The sequence below is a fragment of the Limulus polyphemus genome, unplaced genomic scaffold (genome assembly GCF_000517525.1).
Source record: "Limulus polyphemus unplaced genomic scaffold, Limulus_polyphemus-2.1.2 Scaffold184, whole genome shotgun sequence".
In the NCBI taxonomy this organism is placed as follows: Eukaryota; Metazoa; Arthropoda; class Merostomata; order Xiphosura; family Limulidae; genus Limulus; species Limulus polyphemus.
The window spans coordinates 351,895-371,216 of record NW_013665794.1 but is presented as its reverse complement, the minus strand read 5'-3'; the positions used below and the strand labels follow the sequence as shown (position 1 = coordinate 371,216).

The following is a 19,322-nucleotide window of genomic DNA, read 5'->3' as shown; positions in this document are numbered from 1 at the left end:
TATTACATGAGCAATATCTTAGCAAATTGAAAAGAGGTTCTTATTTTATATTCTAGCTTGTCAATATTGGTAATTTGAGTTCCAAATTTGTATAAAACTATAGACTTAGTATTTGATTTATAATCTACAGTTTGATACAAACTCATTCATAAATTCATGAAATAGTAGTTCAATAAAATTTTGAATGCAAGTCCACAAACATGATGACATGGCCTTTCACCTGTGACCGATCTGGAAAGGGTTAAGAGGACCTGGATATTGTAATGTGATGTTTACCCTGCAAGTTTTCTTGTAGATAACACATACCACTGCTTAAACATATTTAAACCAGTAACTTTTCTGTATAATTTTATTTATTGTCATCACAGGATATGATGATTACAAGTAAAATTTATAAACCAATTTAAGAATTTTATTCATTTTAGATCTAAAAGAAAAAGTAATAAGAACATGGATGAAATAATATTAATAAGATACATCATAATACTCTACTTATAATTATGATTTGCTCTGAAATATTTAGTACCGGGACTCAATGTCCCGGTCTTTAATGACAAATATATCACAATTTCATGCTCTGCAGTTAAGTTTGTGGCACTCATTCTATTACATTGTTGCCATTTGGACTTAAATCTTTTTCTTGATCTTTTTTCATTAAAGAAAGTTTGTTAATTATTTTTGAAGTATTTATGCTAAAGATTAAATTGTGAAACATCCAAGTTCTTTATCCTGCCAATAATTTTAAACTTACAATATCATTCCAGCAATAGTCATGTGATACCTGTTCACTTGCAAACAGGTTTTCCTATGGTCAGGGGTCAAAGGTCATGTCATCAGTTTGTAGACTTGCATGCAAAATTTTATTGAACTACTATTTTATGAATATATGTAAATAAGTATGGTATCAAATTGTAGATTATAATTCAAATTTTAGTATATTACATTAGTTAATGTCTTAAAAGTAAATATTAAAAAAAAAATTAAATATCAATTTTTGTGCATCACATGGTATGTTGAATGCAGCATTGGTTCAAACTAGATGTTTGTGATCTCCAAATATAAAGTCTACAGTTCCTTACGACTTAGAAACTCAAGTTACCAATATCGACAAGCTAGAATATAAAATAAGAACCTCCGATCTTTTTCATTTGCTAAAATATCACTATTTAGCAAATCAAACAGTGGCCCACCCACCTCTTCCATTGTTGGAAATACTTTCCTTACATACACCCGCTTCACTCTATCATGTGTTTATAACCAATCAAAACTTCAGAATTTCCCCCATGTGGTTTTCCCAGCCTCTTGAAGGTGGAAGTTCCCAAGATTATTTTTCATTCTGTCTCAAATCTCAAGAGGAAGGAGTAAGTGAAAATGTTGTTCAAAAACTTTTTAAAACCCAAATACAGTTTAGTTAATAAGCCTGATAAATTAGTGAAATTCTGCAATATTGATAGAGTAATTTTTTGTTATTTCAAAGAGCATATATAAGACATAAAAAAGTTTTGTTGTACATCCACCACATGCAAATTTCAGCAAGGCTTCGTATGCAAACTTCTTTACAATAGTAAGTAGTAGAGATCATTATTTTCTTTATTTCTTTGTTTACTGTTCTACACTTAAGAAAATAACAAATTTAAGAACTTATTTGTAAATGGTAATAATATACATATGAAATGTATTATAACTGAAATGTGACTGTATTTTACAAAATACCAATCTATTAAAACACAGCCATGACATGTCACTTTGTAAAGGCTAGTTTCATACTACTGGATACAGTAACATGAGTGCATGTGTGCCAAGTCAGACATGGCTGAAAGATCAATAAAATAAAATAATAAATATAGATAGATACATAATGTTATGAGATTTAAGCTATTTAAACATAACATTTGTGGTTTCATGTTATAATTACTAGTCATTCTAGAACAAAAAAAAGTGTAATTTATATCTATTTCCTAATTTTTCTATGGTGTTTATGAAGTCAGTCAAATTGACTAAAACCATAAAGATACATTAGTGAATATATCAGATAAAATAGTTTTTTCTAAAAAAAAAAGTTTTTATAATTATCTGGAGGTTATAAAGATTTCACATGACAAATATGACATTATTTTGCTGCAGAAAAATATTTTTTATCATAAAATAAAAATTACTGTGTATGTTGAATAATAAACATTCAAGGAAAAAAATGTACAAGCAAATCATTACTTAAAAAATCTTAAAACTTGATAAAAAAATCTGATTTTGGGATTCAAAGTCTTGTAATGTTTACTAACAACCTGCAAAATTTCATGAAAATGTGCACACTATTAAAAGTTACTGTATAAAAACAATGACATGCACAAAATAGTTATGAGGTAGGTCCCCCGGAACAAACCTGTAGTGACAGAGATCAAAAGTCACAAAATTTAAAGAATTTATAACAAAATTCCCAATTACTTTTTATTAATATCTTGAAATATTACTGTTCAAAATTTGACAAGAGAAACCCCTTAAATTCATGATTTACTCACAATCATGTTAGAATAGGTTTTGATGTTAACTAGCCTTCATTGTACTAATTTGTTCTTTAGTGTATTTTCAGTGATGTAGTTTTACTATGCAATTGAAATAAATATTGTCTAGAGCTATGCAATTACTCCAACATAATAAATCACCTACGAGCATCAATTACACTGATTAGTGTCACGTAAAACAATTGAGTAATCAATTACAATTAAAGTGATTAATGCCATGAAAATAATCACCTAACTGAAACAAGTTTCCAATTATTATTATTTTCAATTATCAAACCTATCAGAATCTTGTGAAAAAATTGATTAGTTAATCAAATGTAATCAATTAAAAAGGACAATCATAAATCAATTTTCAAATTCTACTAATCACCCAGATCTATTTGCTTTGTACATTGGTTGAAATAAAGTATTTCTCATTACTGATTTTAATCCTGCAACACTGACAACTTAAATATCAATAAAGGGATTTTTTTTTCTGTTTTGAACCTTAAACTTGAACAAGTTCTATCTGGTAGGAAAAAAATATCTAAATTAAAATAGGGCATATTCAAACAACATACACTTGGTTGGAACATATTCATTATACGTTTCTGCATGGACAAGCTCTTCCTCTTCTTCTGCTTCTTCTGTCTCAGCTTCAGGTTTCACAAATGGGTTGTGCTAAGAAAACAATGTCAAATGTGTCTTTACCTCTTTCTTATAAATTTAACCAAAAATATTGTTAAAATAAAAAATGTAGGATATTAGTAAATACTTAAAGTACAAGCTATAAGATGGTGCTGTTGCATAGGTCACAGCTGCACATTAATGTGGCGATAACAGTACCTTCACAAGTGTTATGTGCTATTTTCTTTTTAAATGGGACAAATGCCTTATGTATTATCACCAGTCATTTTTGCCTATACTATTTATTTGTACACAGTCTACTTCTGGAATGAGCAGTGCAATATTAGCTAACTACAAAAAACAAACAGATCAGACATAGCAAACAAGCTAGCCAAATGCTCATTTCAACAATTGGGAGGAGCTATTCAAATGAAAACAATAACCCATCACTGAACAAAATCCACAACCTAACAATAAGTCACACCAATATGTAACTACTTAGCTTTAATAGTAGAAACTACTTATCAGAAGAATAGATTAACACAGACAAATGAAGTACAAAATTTCTGAACATCCTTTTCTTCTGAATAACTATTATAATATGTAAAAATAGCCTCCGGACACTGCTTAGTTTTTAAACTTTTTGTGCATTTCTTATAATATTTCATTTCTGTAATACTAACAAGTTTCTTTTCTGTTTGAAAATCAATCATATCTACAAATATACAACCTTCGTATTCTGGTTTCATGTATCGGTAAACTGTATGAAAGTTACAATCAAAGTACTGATATTTTCATGAATGTTAAACTATTCTATTTTTCATTTATATTAATGTTTAAGATAATTTTGAATAATATTTTACAATTATGATTATTTTGCATTGTTGGCTCAATATATATATTTGGAACTAACCTAAAACACCTAAGCTGGTTGCTGAAACTCGTGGAACACTATTAGGACTATAGTAAAATTTTTCACAAATAGTGATGAAACTGATGATTTAATGCATTTATTAATTTTGGCTTTAGATTTCTGTGTACTAAATTATGATGCAAGTATTTCTAATCAAATTGTTTTACAATAACTTTTGTTATTTCTAGCTCTGATGAACTTTTGATCATAAACTCTGAATAACTCTGATAACATCTAGTATTTCACAATATTTCCTGCAACAAACTAGAAATCAGTAATTTGAAATAAATGTCTTTGAATATAAGAAAAGCATACATTTTAATTAAATCCAAACTAAAACTCCAATTTAGAAACAGTAATCAACAAGTTGACTATTTTGAGCATTTAAACCAATACTGGATAATAAGGTAACAATTATGTTTACGAAATAGAGCTTGTGATAAAATTAAAGCTTCAGCTAACCTCTCTACCCCTCCCCCTAAAAAAATAAATATCTAAACTATAGGCCAAATTCACAAACTTTACACACTATATTTATGAAAATTGCCATTTTATCATAACAAAAATACTTAAAACTATGCTATAAACAATATAAGTTCTGGTGTAGTATAACATTTTATATTCTAATTCTGGTTGCATAAAAATTGAGGTGGATACAAGTATAGTATATATGTTTTTATCAACCCCTATGCTTGTGGCTGACTGATGCAAATTACCTTTTAAAACATCTGATAAGTTACAACTATGATTCATAAAAAGTTGTAGAAGAAATAATTGAAAATTGTGGATTTAACTAAAACTTGCTTTGTTTAGTGCTAATTTCCTAAACAATAATAATAAAATAAAATACTCTTTACTGCTTCAACAAAAACAAAAGGAATATGAAAAATATGGAACCCACTGAAAATTATTGATTTAATTTTTTTTTTTATATGACAGAGCCTGAGTACTGATAACAGAAACACTACTCAAATAATGAAATCATTCATTACAACATTTTTGGATTAAAATCCAAACCATCAACACTTTCATTAGTCTTCATTAAAACTTGAGAAAAATATTTTCTTAACCTATAACTTTACACTTTTGATATCATTTGAAACAAGTGCCTCTGGTACTTTTTTAGATTATTCTTGATGAACTTAACACGATCAATGTTAAATATTTTCAAAAACTTAAAAACAGATTGAATGCACACTTAAGTTCAATTTCCATATTCCAAGTAATCTTTTTCATGGCCTGAGATAAATTGTTAGGTTTTAAGTCTCGAATTTAAATTTTTTTTAAAAAGCAGTGTTCTGGGTTTTTAAACTTTCTTAAAAGTTGATACAAGTTCAACATATGCACAAGTATTACAGAAAAGTGGTTCAGCTAATGTTAACATCAAAAAAAATATAAATAAAAAAGTTAACAAGATAGTAGAAAAAAAATTAAATACAAACCTTAATTCCTTCATTTAACCAGAGTTTAGATAAATCTTTACTTGTGAAATTGGGTATCATAGCAGGGTGTTGCATGAAATTAGGAGGAAATGGATTGTGACTATTCCCCAACATGCTTGCCAAAATGTGATGATTTAATGCTGGCATGTCACATACAGGCATCTTTCCTGGGAAATAGCCTTGAGAAGGTGACATCTTATCTGGGAAGTATCCTTGATCAGTAGGCATTTTTCCTGGGAAATAGCTCTGAGATGACCCTGATGGAAAGCTGTATGGGCTTCCAAAGAAATTGTGTAAAGATGGTTGCGTAAATCCCTACAAGGATACAGAGAAGTAATATGGTAATATTAAAAAACAAAAGCATACTTTAAACACAAATTTATTAGAAGGGTAAGTAAGAGTGAACCAAAAACAAAGAATCCACCATCACCAGTGTTTATACTTCCACTTATTATTTATATACATACCTTAAAATAAATGCTCACATATATTATAAGAAATTGAATCCTTTCAAAATGCTTTTTATATAATGTTGCAGGTAGACCAGTTTCCCAAACTATTAAAAACTTCTTGTTTCTCAGCTAACGGAAACTATACAACACACTGGAAAGATATTTTCTTACACTCTAATAACTTCCCAATGACTAAAAGTTTAAAATTAAAAGCAATTATATTATTTGTGTGTATTAAAATAATGTTACACGGAGACTTACATGTACATATCTACTGGCAGCATGGTGACGACTTGCATCATTTGTAGCAACATCTTCAGAATTTATGCCAGATTGATTAAGTGCAGCAGACAAAAGGTCATGGGCATCCATTATTCACTAAGGCCTGAGGAGAAGAAAAAAAGGCAAATGAAAAGAAAAATTTTCTCAGACCTAGTATTATTATATTTAAGAATATCCTTAATGTTGTACATAAGTAGTCTCCATGACAAGTAATTCACAATTCTTTACATATAGTTTGTCTTATAGCCACAAATACACACCTAGCCTGGTTATAGTTTCCACAAAGCTAGCTTCATGGAACAAAGTGAAGTTTCTATTATTTTATCATCTCCAGGATATAATATTTTAATTGTTCACACATACAACAATTAACCCAATGACCACTGGCTACTAACTTTCTTAGTAGCCAATGCAAGTCTTGCTAAATCTCATTCCAACAATAAAACTAGTGGATGAAATTGTTTGAAACTTCCTAAGAACTTTCATAAATGCACATAGTTTGAGAAACGTAAAGCCTGTTACTTTTGACATATTTAGTTTTTTACATTATGATCTTTAATATCTTGCAAATTTACATTAGGAAATGGTATTTATAAGAAATGATTACAATATTTTTATTTGTTCCAGATTTGAACTTATTATTTTTTATGTTTTAGTACATTATTTTGAAATCTTAAAATATTTGTATCATCCATAAAATGCAAATTTTGTCTATTTTAAATTTTTTTTATAATCATGTACTCTCATTATAGTTTCAAGTAATATACAAGACCCGTAAATAATATTTGTAAATTTGTATTGTAAACCAAAACAATAAATGAGTATTTGTATTTGTAACTAGGATTTCATGTTTATATATGTACATAAAAACATATTAATTTTGTTTCATAAATGTATTTTTATTTCAAGTTTTTGTTTAATTGCAGCCGTACTTTTGTTTATTGTGCCTAATAAACCGTGGAATTAGCAGCATGAACTTTGTACGTACGTTTCCGTAAACTATCTCACCACTGTTGGGTGTCACTCTCGTTCAGCCCAGCATGGGTGCATTTGAACATTATTGTAGATATGATAGTAAGAAAGCTTTTTGGTCCTTGAATATCATTTCTTTGAACTTTCAAACAAGTTTATTTCAACCTATGTCCATGTATGTTGCTTAACTACACAGACAAAACTAATTGCCACTACTAGCAAATGTATGTAACAATTTACAGTACAGGTGGTTTCGATAAACACTGCCTGTCCCTTGTTATTTGATACATCCAGTCTTACAACAAAGTAAAAATTGTAAGAAGGAAACATATAAAATTCTTGTGGTACTGGTACTAGTAGTATTCATATTAATCACACAAGTTTATCATTCTAAATACTGAATCATAATTTTATTATTATGAATTAAACATAAAATCATGCTAAATTATTGAACTTAAAATTTCTAATTTAAATACAAAAGAACATAAAAAAATCAAAGTCTTTCAGTTCAAAGTGCTAAGCCTAATTCATGTAAAGACCTTGCACTCGCCACTCGATAGCTCTTAACCCTAACAATCGTGAATCAACTTCTTTCCTAAAAAATATATCTATTTTGAGTTAATTTTTCAATAAAATTATTAATATAAATAGATATACAATGCAGCATGACTTAAGCTACTATATAAAAATAATAAGTCGTGTACATTCCATGCAGTTTTTTCCAGAAGCAACTTTTCTAATGCTTATAGAAAAGCACTATTGGCCAATACTAAATACAACCTCTACATAAAATGGCAGTTACTATAATAAGCACCACCAACATTCATATTGTAAAATGCAGAGAACAACGTTTTGTCACATGCTTTACTTATCCTATGATTTGTCAACCATGAAATACAGCGATTGGAATAAGATGGTACTGAAATTGACACCTTTGACTAGGATTGGTTAAAAGTTTTACAACTGAGGTTTAACACACCAAACATATTACCTTATAATTTTGAACCCCCTCTCATCTTTTTTAAGAAAAATTAATTTTTAAGGACCATAACCTGTCTTCATATGACAGCCCCTTCATCCCAGGAATAATCCTAGTAGCCCTCTTTTGAAGCCTTTCCAATAATTCACTGTCCTTCTTAAAATAAAAGTTAAAGTACAGAGCCCAAGACTGAACAGAAACACAACTATGGGTATGAGTAAGGCCTAACGAGATACAAAGAAACGACAAACTACTATCAAGCATGTAAAGATGAATTATAGTTTATACACCGAATAATTTATTTTTAAAATAACTGTAATGCCTTAAAGTTAAAGGTAAACAAAAACAATACAAAAATATTATAAACAATACTGTCATTTGAAACAAATATAAAAATTTCTGGTATTTCAAGACAATCCAACTACATCGTTAGGCCTAACAGTCTTTAAATAAGGGATACTGAAAGCGGAAAAAAATATACTTGGACTTCGTTTAACAAACCCGGCTATGCGTAACTCGTCACAGAATCGCACTCCAGAGTACCGGAGAAACTTTCAACCACTATTAAATTATAAATGTTAGTTATAAAACATTGTTTTCGTTATTATAACTTACCATACAATACTTTTTCTAACCTATTACCGCTTTCTAATGATTATTTTAATTTTAAATATACTATTCAACTCAGGATTTTCACAAACAAATGGTTCCTCCAACCGTTTGATCTCTTGCACAGAGTTGAACTGAAACAACCCACGAAAGTGCGCGTCATCTTCACGAACCAAATCTATCCCACAATGCCTAGAATAATGTGGTCGAGAACTTCTTCTGGGGTATGTCGGATAGCCTTAGACTATCTACGAACCAGAATACATTACTTTTGTGTAAGCAAGCGACACATTAATTTGCGTTAAAAAGAGATGGTACTGAGAGTTTAGATTTCTCAAATAAACGAACTCGGAACTATTGACGGAAATCCTTAAGTCTTAACATTTTTCAATTTATTTTCAAATATAATTATTAAAATACTTTAGTTAAAAATGAGTGTGTGTTATCACTTTAAGTAGAAACCAAAAAAATCCACAAAGTGCAACTAAACACAAAAAAGTATGAAGAGTAATTTAAGATTTTTTAAAAATTTAGGAACATCTTAAAATTAAAAAATACTAAGCTAATATTTTGAGAGGAGGAAATGTAATATAGGCCTAGCAGTAGTTCAGTAGATTTCTAATTGTGATATTTCAATTTAGTACATGTGGTAGTTATATTTAACTTTAGGCTAGCCTTAGGCGTTATTGATATCTTACTGATTTTACATTTTAGTATAACGATTAAATTATAAGCTCGTGTAATTTAACAATAGTAACATAGCCATTATGAAAGCGAAGTTATGTATAACTATAACTTATATTTTTACTTTTTAGTACAAGTATAATCTTAAAAATATGAGTTATTAATATTATAATTGAATTTGTAAATGTAATATTATTGGTTTATTACTAGTAGTAGTAGTAATAATACGTATTTAGCATTATTAAATAGATTTAGATATAGCAAAATAAAGGGTGACCAGATTTTCAAATTATAAAACATTCAGAACATCAGGTCTTAAAACTGGGAACCTTTTTTTTATAATTATAAATAATTATCTAAGTTATAAATATCAAGTGAAAATGATGTATTTTAGCTTTACTTTTTGACAATATTGGTGGTACAGGTACTTCTGAAAAGTACATTTTTATTATTAACTTCTTATCACTAAGGAGATCTCATTTGTAAAATTCTGAGCAACTGTCTTACATGTTCACCCTTAAGTTACTTCAAATAAATGCTTCACAACATGGAAATCAAACTGTTGCTGTGAATAGCACCTTCCATTTGCATTTTACTGGAGTCTATCATTTGGTGGGCCCAAAATCATGTGCTCAGTGATGTATTCACTAGTAATGACATGTATCTGTTGATTCATGGTTGTCAGGGGCACAAAATACTGAATATAAAAATATTACAGATTACTGAAAGAAATGAAGACTGGGACATCAGCCACCTGCTGCAGCCCATCTTATAGCCAGCTTCAGAGGAAGCAGCAAAGGCAATGCTTATCATTCCAAGCTGTGTGATAATTTCTCTACTCAGTTGTCAGAGGCATAAAGTATTAAATATAAGTATACAAAATTACAGACAAAAATGAAAACCAGGACATTTAGGCATCCATGAAGGATATGTTGGAACATATTCCAAAATCCAGGACATCTGGTCACCCTACTGAACTATTGGGCCAGTGCAGATAATGAAATATATTTATAAATTATACGTGAGCAATTTATCCTTTACCAATCTCTCATTCAGATTTAGAGTATCAATACTGTAATCGAAATGAAATTAGGTCATGTCTATTGGAATATGAATATAAGTTTTAAAGCAGATTATTGTTTCTGTGTACAGATTTTTGGTTAAGCCCCATTTAGAGTATTGTTTTCAGTCTTTGGCTCCTTAAGTTAAGGATATTTTTTGTTGTTTCCAAAGGAGGGCTAATAAGATCATTCCATGGATGAAAGCTGCCTTATGAAGACAGGTTAAAGTCCTAAAATTATTTTCTCATGATATAGGAAGGGGTCTGATTAAAGTATTCAAAATTATAAAAGAAATAGATAGGATTAATGCACTTTCTTCTTTTCTGTAATGGTTGTAGATTTAGGGTAAGGGTATAAGTTGTCTGCAAAGTAGGCAATTTTATTTTTCAAAGAGGATAATTAGACATGGGAATAAATTGTCTTCAAAAATGGTAGATGTGACAGGATTGGGAGAGTTCAATAGAGGGCTTGATGAATACTTTGGTAATTAGGCCTGGATATAGGTAGATGGGTGTTTGTAAAAATGAATAGAACAGGCACAATGAGTTAAGGGGCTCTTTGCTGGTATGTTATAATTGTATGTTATTCTCCATTATAACACTATAGATTTAAATAATATGGAAGTTTAAATAAGTTTTCATAGTTTGTATTATTTAATGTTTTATATCATTTCCCACCTCTGTCATGGTACAACTCCTACTGCACTGAAAGCACCAGGTTGGCATTTTTAATGAAATACACTAAAATAAGCATTTCAAGTGTGTAGAAGTATAAACAAATCATAATTTACATTTTCCAAGTTGTAATTTTTGTACTGGTTATAAAATCTGATTTTTAGGGGAGGTGGAATAAAGTTATTTTATTCAATTATGTTAATTCATGCTTTATGTTGTGTGTTTGCAAAAATACAGAACTATATTAGTTAAACATATGTTGATAGATTTTTCTGTACACATTTTTGTATTTTTTAGTTTTACTACCTATAGTCTCAACAATATATGGAAGAGTGTAAAGTATTTTTTTGGGTTAATCAGGTAACACTTTTGCTAGTAGCCACTGGAATAGGAACTTTAAATCAGTAGTTCTCTTCCTTTTCTCTCCTGATACTTCAAATGTAACTATTTTTTCTCTTCTCTTCCCCCAACCTCCCCCCCCACCAAATCTGAGTCACATGGTTTCTAACAATGTCCACAATAGAGTGTTATTTATTTGAAAAAAATCCTGTTTGTGTTAATCACCATTTTTCCTTCTAGCAATACAAATATGAGAAAGTATATAGGCTGATAATCTCTTCATTTTCTCATTATTATAATCAGACACTTCAAAATTTTAGTTGCCCTGGGTGACCAATTTATTTCAAGGCTGTTCTAAGATATTCTACACACTTGTAGATGTAAGATGTAACACTCTTATGTATCTTGTTACATTGAAGTTGCTTCTGCAAACTATTTATAACAAATTCTTCTCATCAAGTTTTGAGAAGTAATGTTAACACCATTAGTTACAATCATCACATTTTTTCATACTTTGCACCAAGATATAGAATTCAAATGAATATAACTCATAAATTTCCCAGTATATTCTCATGATTATACTGTTACGTCTGTTCGTTTGTTAATTTCCCATAGAAATTCTTTCCGAGAAACTTCAGCGATAGAAGTCCTTTGTTAAGTAAAACTAGTTTATTCTTTCTCAATACAACTTTGCAATACACTTAATTTCCACAGTCACTTTAACTTAAACACACACTATAATTCACAATGATTCACGCACTTATGGTCACTACAACTCACTTGACTCTATTATCTGTCTATCTGCAATTATTGTCTCCCTTTATTTGCCGAGCTTATATATTAATATAGAGGGCATCTGGCAAACACTAGAGTTGCCAGGAACAGTCATGATCCTTCTAGAAACTCATGACAAGTTACCAGCGTCACGTGACTTCCGCTGTCATAACAATACCTTAATGTACTATTATTAATTTTAAGACTTTTTTTATTTTTTAACATTTGCAACTCTAGCCAAAAACTTATAAATGCTGTAAGGAAATGCTTAAAGTATTAGAAATGTTAGTTATTTTTATGGTGCTTTGCTCTAACTTTTCAGAAAATGATGATGGAAATACAGTTTGTCATATCCATTCAATATACACTTGAGGTAATTTTGTACATTAATGAGTAAATATTTTGTTATTGACATTAACAGTTTTTCGTTAAAGAAAATATGCAATTTTTTTTGTTATGAAACATCAGCATGTAAAGAAAAAATTAGATAAGATTTGCTAAAGTTCACAATGATTTCATAACAAGGAACCTGTTGGTACATCTAGGCTGTCCCATCCACTAAACTAAACTTTTAATTATTTATTAAACTTCCTTCAAACTCTCTTGAACATACTGATTCTACCACATCTAAAGGCCAGCTACCTTGTTATAAAAGTAAAACTGTCTTAGCTAAAGCTCTCCAATGACTCAGTTGTAAGTCTGAAGGCTTGTAATGCTAAGAACTGTTGGAAACAGCATAGGTAGCCCATTGTGTAATTGTGTGCTTAACAAAACAAACAGTCATAGCTAACTTGCAAAAAATGTATATATGTCCCCTAATCCTTCCATTCTCACCATTAAGTACAAAAAATGATGATGCATTAATACTATCAATCCCTTCACAATCTTAAACACCTCAATCAGAACTCCTCATTTTTCAAGAGAATATGTCTCTATTAATCTATCGTATTATGACAACTTTTCCATCCCAGGTATCATCTTAGTAACCTTTCCAACAATTCAATGTCCTTCTAAAGGTAAGAAGCCCAAGAGTGAACACAATACTCCAAATTTGGCCTAACTAGTGACCAGTATTTTACATTCTCTTACAATAAGAAATTTTATAAAAATTTTAAATGTGTAATATACCATAATAAGTTAATAAATATATGAGGATGTATTTGTAGGAATTATATGTATATTTGATTTCACATTAACAATAAATACTTATGAATCTTTCTTCTTTTATGAATATAGCATATGTTTTCAAATTTACACATTTTAAACATGCCAGTTAGACATTGTAGTTAAATATCACTCACCACATTTCTCAAGCATCATCATCAGATACTTCCTTTGATCTAGTGAGATATATTTTAAAAGATTCTCTGTTTTTCACAATAAAAACATTTTATAATTTATTTGAGGAAGTATTTTTCTTATTTGTTGTAATGAAGACATTTTTGTATTATGCTACCTACTTATAAAGATTTTTGTTTCACACATTTTTGAAGATAAAATTAACTTCTTTTACTTTTAAATTGTATCTGTACTTAACTTGGGACTTAGTAACTATATCTTTGTTACCAAAATACGGTCAAATAATTAGAAATGCAGATGTGTTTAATTAATATTTTTAGTTAAGCAAAAACAAATCCTTACATTTTTCATATTTATATGTAATTTTGAAATTTAGCAACTATATTGTTTTGTTACCAAAATATTCTTAAATGGTAAGAAATGTGTGCACAATTAATGTTTTCGGTTGTTTATAAATAAACTAAACACATCTGTACTTAGTGACATCTGGAGTTATTGAACAAAATAAGTCACCACACAACTTTAGCCCCCTATTTATTAAGTTGTTAATATTGTTACGCCTCCGTTCGTTAGTTAATTTTCCGTATAATTTCTTTCCGATGAAACTTTAGCGACACAAGTCATTTCTTAAATAAAACTGGTTTATTCTTTCTGAATACAACTTTGCAATACACTTAATTTCCACAGCCACGCTATAATTCACAACGAACGTCTCACGTGCTCGACTCAAAAATATGTCTCTCTGTCGGCAGTTCTTGGCGGCTTATATACAAGACTACTGCATATCTAGTAGCCTCTCGAGGTTTCATGAACGTTCTAGAAGTGCATGACGTGTTACTAGCGTTACGTGACCTCCGCTGTCGTAACACTATTTACAGAATTATGGATATTGTACCAGACACTGGTTGTTGTCACTTAGTTTCTTTTGTCCATCAAAGTACAAAAGAAACATTTAAACTACTTTTAACAGTAAAAATCAAATTTGTGGGAATAGGGGAAGGATGCAACCCCTTCCCTCCATTTGCATCCATATATATGTATAAAACACATTTAAAAGGTATAAATACAGACTCGTATTACATGAAAATACCCTTCAGTAGGGTCTCCTCACTCATTTCTTTTTTCATCTAAAAGTAGCACACGATAATTTTCTATATATTGTTACAACAGCGGAAGCCACGTGACGCTGCTGGCGCATGCGTGATAGAATTTCTCGAATTATCGGGGAACTCCGAGAATTTTGGAGAAGCCTCTTTGTTAGTATATAAGCATGGCGAGAAAAGCCAGCGAGGTTAGCAAACAGTAGTCACGGTAAGTTTCGGGTAATTTACGATTCTTTTTCGAGCTGGAGTGTGTTTTGCACTCATAGACAGCAAATTTATCGAGATTGTGAATCACTGTGATTTGTAGCATCTATTATAAAAGTTAAGTTTAAAGTGATGAGAAACGTACTGACTGTGGAATCACTGTGTAGTAAAAGTTTGTATCGAGAAAGAATAAACTGGTTTAATCAAGAAAGGACTTGTATTGCTGAAGTTCCTCGGAAAGAATTTCTACCGGAAATGAACAAACAAGCAGATATGTAACAAATTGGTGTCAGAGAGTGGGATGGAAAAAGAAAAGATGATGCAAACGAGAAGTGGCAAATCAAACTACAGCTTAGCAGATTTGATGGCAGCAATACAAGAACAGCAAAATAAACAAGAAAAGAAACTACAGCAGTGGTAGGAGGAGAAAGAAAATAAACAAGAAGAGAGACAACAGCAGTGGCAAGAAAACCTGCAACAGTGGCAGCTCGAACAGCAAAATAAACAATGAGAATGAGAAAATAAACAAGAATAGAGACTACAGCAGTGGTTGGAGGAGAAAGAATATAAACAAGAAGAGAAACAATAGCAGTGACAAGAAAACCTGCAACAGTGGCAGCTCGAACAGCAAAATAAACAAGAGATGACAATAATTGTTGGAGTAAAAAGAAAAGAAACAAGAAGAGAGACTACAGCAGTGGTTGGAGGAGAAAGAAAAGAAACAAAAAGAGAGACTACAGCAGTGGCAAGAAAACCAGTACAAGTGGCAACTGAAACAAGAAAGAAAACAAGAAGAACGAGAAAAGAAACAGGAAGGAAGTCTCCAACAGTTGTGGCAAAGTTTTGTAATAGCCACCATGATGACTGGAATGTCTTACTCCCTCCATTGTTGATGTTCTATAGAAGAGCAGAGCATGAAACCACTGGATACACTCCAGCAAAGCTGATGTTTGGTCGGGGACTTCGGTTGCCAGTGGACCTGATAACAGGACTCCCACCTCATGAAGAGTTGCCTGAAAATGTGTGAGAATTCGTGAAAGTGTTATCGAAAAGGATGGATAATATTCACCATCAAGTGCATTCAAACTTGAAAACGACTGCTGATTCGATGAAGTTATGTTATGATAAGAGATTTACTGAAGTCAGTTTTGTACCAGGAGACAAGGTGTGGTTGTATAATCCCAGGAAGACCACAGGGAAGTCTCTTAAGTTGTTTTCTCCATGGGAAGGCCCATATGACATAGTGGATCGTCTCTCAGACGTGACTTTCCGGGTAAAATGTGGTCGGCGAGGTAAGCCAAAGGTGGTGCTTGCCAACAGGCTTTGGCATTATCACGGTCCAGGACATTTCAGTTGGAATGAAATGAACAATGGAACAAATGATGCTGCTGAAGACGTGTCACCTGAAAAAGCCACTGTTGAAGAAGAAATTTTACCTGGTTTTGAGAAGGGAAACAGTGAAGCCCTTGATGAAGTTACTACCACGGATGTGATTGTTACCGATGATAGGACATTTCCTGATGAAGCAGATGAACCCCACGTGAAGCAGAAGCCAACGAGATGGATACCAGTACGGAAGAAGATACGTCCCGTAAAATTAAGAGACTTTGTTGAATTTTAATTTTGTGTTTGTAAATTCTGTACATTTAATTAAGTTATTGTTAATTGTTTATTGGTTTAATGTAAGTGGCTATTGTTCGAGATGAACAATACTAAGGAAGAGGCAGTGTTATGACAGCAGAAGTCACGTGACGCTGGTAACACGTGATTAATTTCTATAAGAATCGGGGAACAACATGAATAATCCAGTATTTGCTAGGCGCCCTCTATTTTAGTATATAAGCCGCAAGAATTGAATTGCAGCCAGAGTGATATAGAGACAGATAATCGAGTCAAGCCGTAAGTAAAGTGCGTGAATCGTTGTGAATTCTAGCGTATGTTTAAGTTAAAGAGACTCCGGAAATTAAGTGTATTGCAAAGTTGTATTGAGAAAGAAAAAACTAGTTTTATTTAAAAAAGGGCTTGTGTCGCTGAAGTTTCTCGGGAAGAATTTCTACGAGAAATTAACAAACGAACAGAGATTTGACAATACTTCTAAGAATTTTAAATTGAGTTTGTTTTATATTAGACGTTACCTATTGCTTTCTAAGTTACATTTTAACTAATACTATTAGGCACAACACAGTTCTTCTTGCATTTCATTAAAACATTTAGTTGACTAAGTTGTCTTTTATGTAAACTTCTCAATTTGTTGAAAACGTGGCCTTCTTTTTTTTGTCTTCCATTGTACACTCCAATATCACGTCGTCTTCGTTGGTTGTTCCTGTCTTCTAAACGTCGTCCTTCATAGAAGAACACTGTTACCCGAACAGGAACTATGTGGCCTTAAGAGACCCACTCGACGTGTTGACAGTTTGTAGGTTTGAAACATTATAATAAAGTGTTTAATTTTGCATGTAACTAGATAAATATATAAATCAAATAAAAAAACTGACACTTTCAACATGCACAAGATTGCAATTAACATCAAACTGAGAATTTTAAAACTAGGGTCAGAAAAGCATTCGCTGTTAGTTATCTGTCAAAAACGAAACGATACTAAACGTAATCCTAAAGATGATGTACTGTGTAATTTCATTTCATTACTTTTAATCCTCGCTTCAAAGTAGCTGAAAAGTGATAATGAATTACTAGGTTTGATCTAGTTAATAGTAAGAAATGTTTATTAATTTCATTTATATCAATTTCATTCTCATATGGAATTTGCAGCGCCATCTTTTAGAATTATTCTAAAATATGAAATAATAAAACAGTGCTAGATTTTTTAAAAATTATCAGTAGTACTTTCTTTCACTGTTATCAACCCAAAGTTTTTGAAGGCCTATTTTAATAAATTAAAAAGAATTTACGATAAGGATTATAAATTTATAGATAAGCTAAAATCAGCACCATTGTATTATATTTACTATTTTGATGACCTTATGTTAAACCGTTAATTCTTCTGCAAATTTAATATTACCATACGTGAGAAAACTGTGACGTTAGCAATCAAGTAACTATTATTATTATTCATTTGAGGCTGACTTTAGCGTACGTTTGATAGAATTCGGTCATGTAATAATTCAACAACAACAAAATGAAAAAAAAAGAGATACGCTAGTTATAAATATATTTTGTCTGTTTTAAGTTGTTATACAACAATAACTTAATTTGATATTTATAACGCTCTTGCCGTTATGTTACAGATAACGCCAAATTATACAAAGAAAAGAAAACATTTTAAATTTCGTTACCAACAAGAAAAAACCTGGCGAGATGGATAAATCACTCTCATTAAAAGAAAGTTATATGTTTAAACCAGTAAGAAGAACAAAGATGAACGAAGATTATTTCCTTAAGACGCAAAACTGGTATTATAGCATAAAATTCAACAGAGACTGGCATGCAAAAGAGAAATACGTTCGAAATGTTTCTTTATGTACTGTAGAACTTCGATTAACTGGCACCGCCCCATTATTTTCTTCTATTTGTAAGTAAAATAAATCCTGCAGTAACGAGCACCTTGATATTCCAGGTTAAGGGCAGTTTCTTAAGTCTTGTTATGTAGACCAGCACTGATAAGGCGGGCATTTATCTTTGTATGCTTGTACTGTATACCACTAAATTACAAACATCCCACCAAAAGGATGAACAATATTCAAAAACTTGCGATATTTATTGGATCGGTTCCAAACCATATACTATAATAAACGTTTTCACAGATTCAAAGTGCAATCTTATTACTCTGGGGAATTCTCGTTGTAAACACAGTAGAATAAATAAGCTGATATATTCCACATTGTGTTCTCGGAGCAGGGGTAAGTCTGCTTTTTTCTGTGCGTGTGCTTTGTTGCTCTTGAGACTATCGTATTATGGTGTCACGTAAACAGTCTAATGACACAAGCCGTGATTTGTTGATTTATTTTCAGCAGATTTCTACTTCAGTCATTGACAGTAAAATAAACACAGAAAATATATTTGAAATGTTTAGCAGTTCAAACTCTGAAGAGAAGTAGTTTGAAACTTTGTGACCAATAATAAAGAAAAAACGGCACAGCTAATCCACCCCACGATTCCTCCTGTTGACAACACTTTATGTCATGGCAACGTGCAACTCATGAACACCCGAACACCTGTGTCCTGCATAAGATAAATAATCAACTTAATTAACCAAGTGGTTAATCTTATTTTGAAGAAGTTTCGAGGGCAAAAGTTGGGCCTAGTACATTAATCTCTTACTTCTGTATCAACTGAATCTAGTGTCGATCCTCAAAATATCTATGAAAACTACACACAAGTACGGAACTTAAGTTTAAGACATATTTTAAAAATAGTTCACTCAGGGGCTTTCATTAACATTATAATGCTTTC

At 31.1% G+C, this 19,322-nt stretch overlaps 1 protein-coding gene and 1 long non-coding RNA gene across 2 annotated transcripts in view; one reads left to right on the top strand and one right to left on the bottom strand.

Annotated features, from left to right (window-relative positions):
* Positions 1 to 8,934, bottom strand: part of LOC106478141 (protein strawberry notch homolog 1-like) — a 59,352-nt gene extending 50,418 nt beyond the window's left edge. Inside the window, exons 1-4 of the mRNA XM_013938656.2 lie at positions 8,781 to 8,934; positions 6,194 to 6,317; positions 5,481 to 5,795; positions 3,080 to 3,179 (exon numbers count right to left, since the gene is read on the bottom strand). Of these exons, the coding sequence (XP_013794110.1) occupies positions 3,080 to 3,179; positions 5,481 to 5,795; positions 6,194 to 6,304 (526 nt within the window). The 5' untranslated portion in view covers positions 6,305 to 6,317; positions 8,781 to 8,934. The remainder of the gene's footprint in view (positions 1 to 3,079; positions 3,180 to 5,480; positions 5,796 to 6,193; positions 6,318 to 8,780) is intronic.
* A 208-nt stretch (positions 8,935 to 9,142) lies between these two features.
* LOC111084963 lies at positions 9,143 to 10,359 on the top strand. The gene is made up of 2 exons (XR_002609839.1): positions 9,143 to 9,272; positions 10,177 to 10,359. It is a non-coding gene; the product is annotated as an uncharacterized LOC111084963 (long non-coding RNA).
* The last annotated feature ends 8,963 nt before the right edge of the window (positions 10,360 to 19,322 follow it).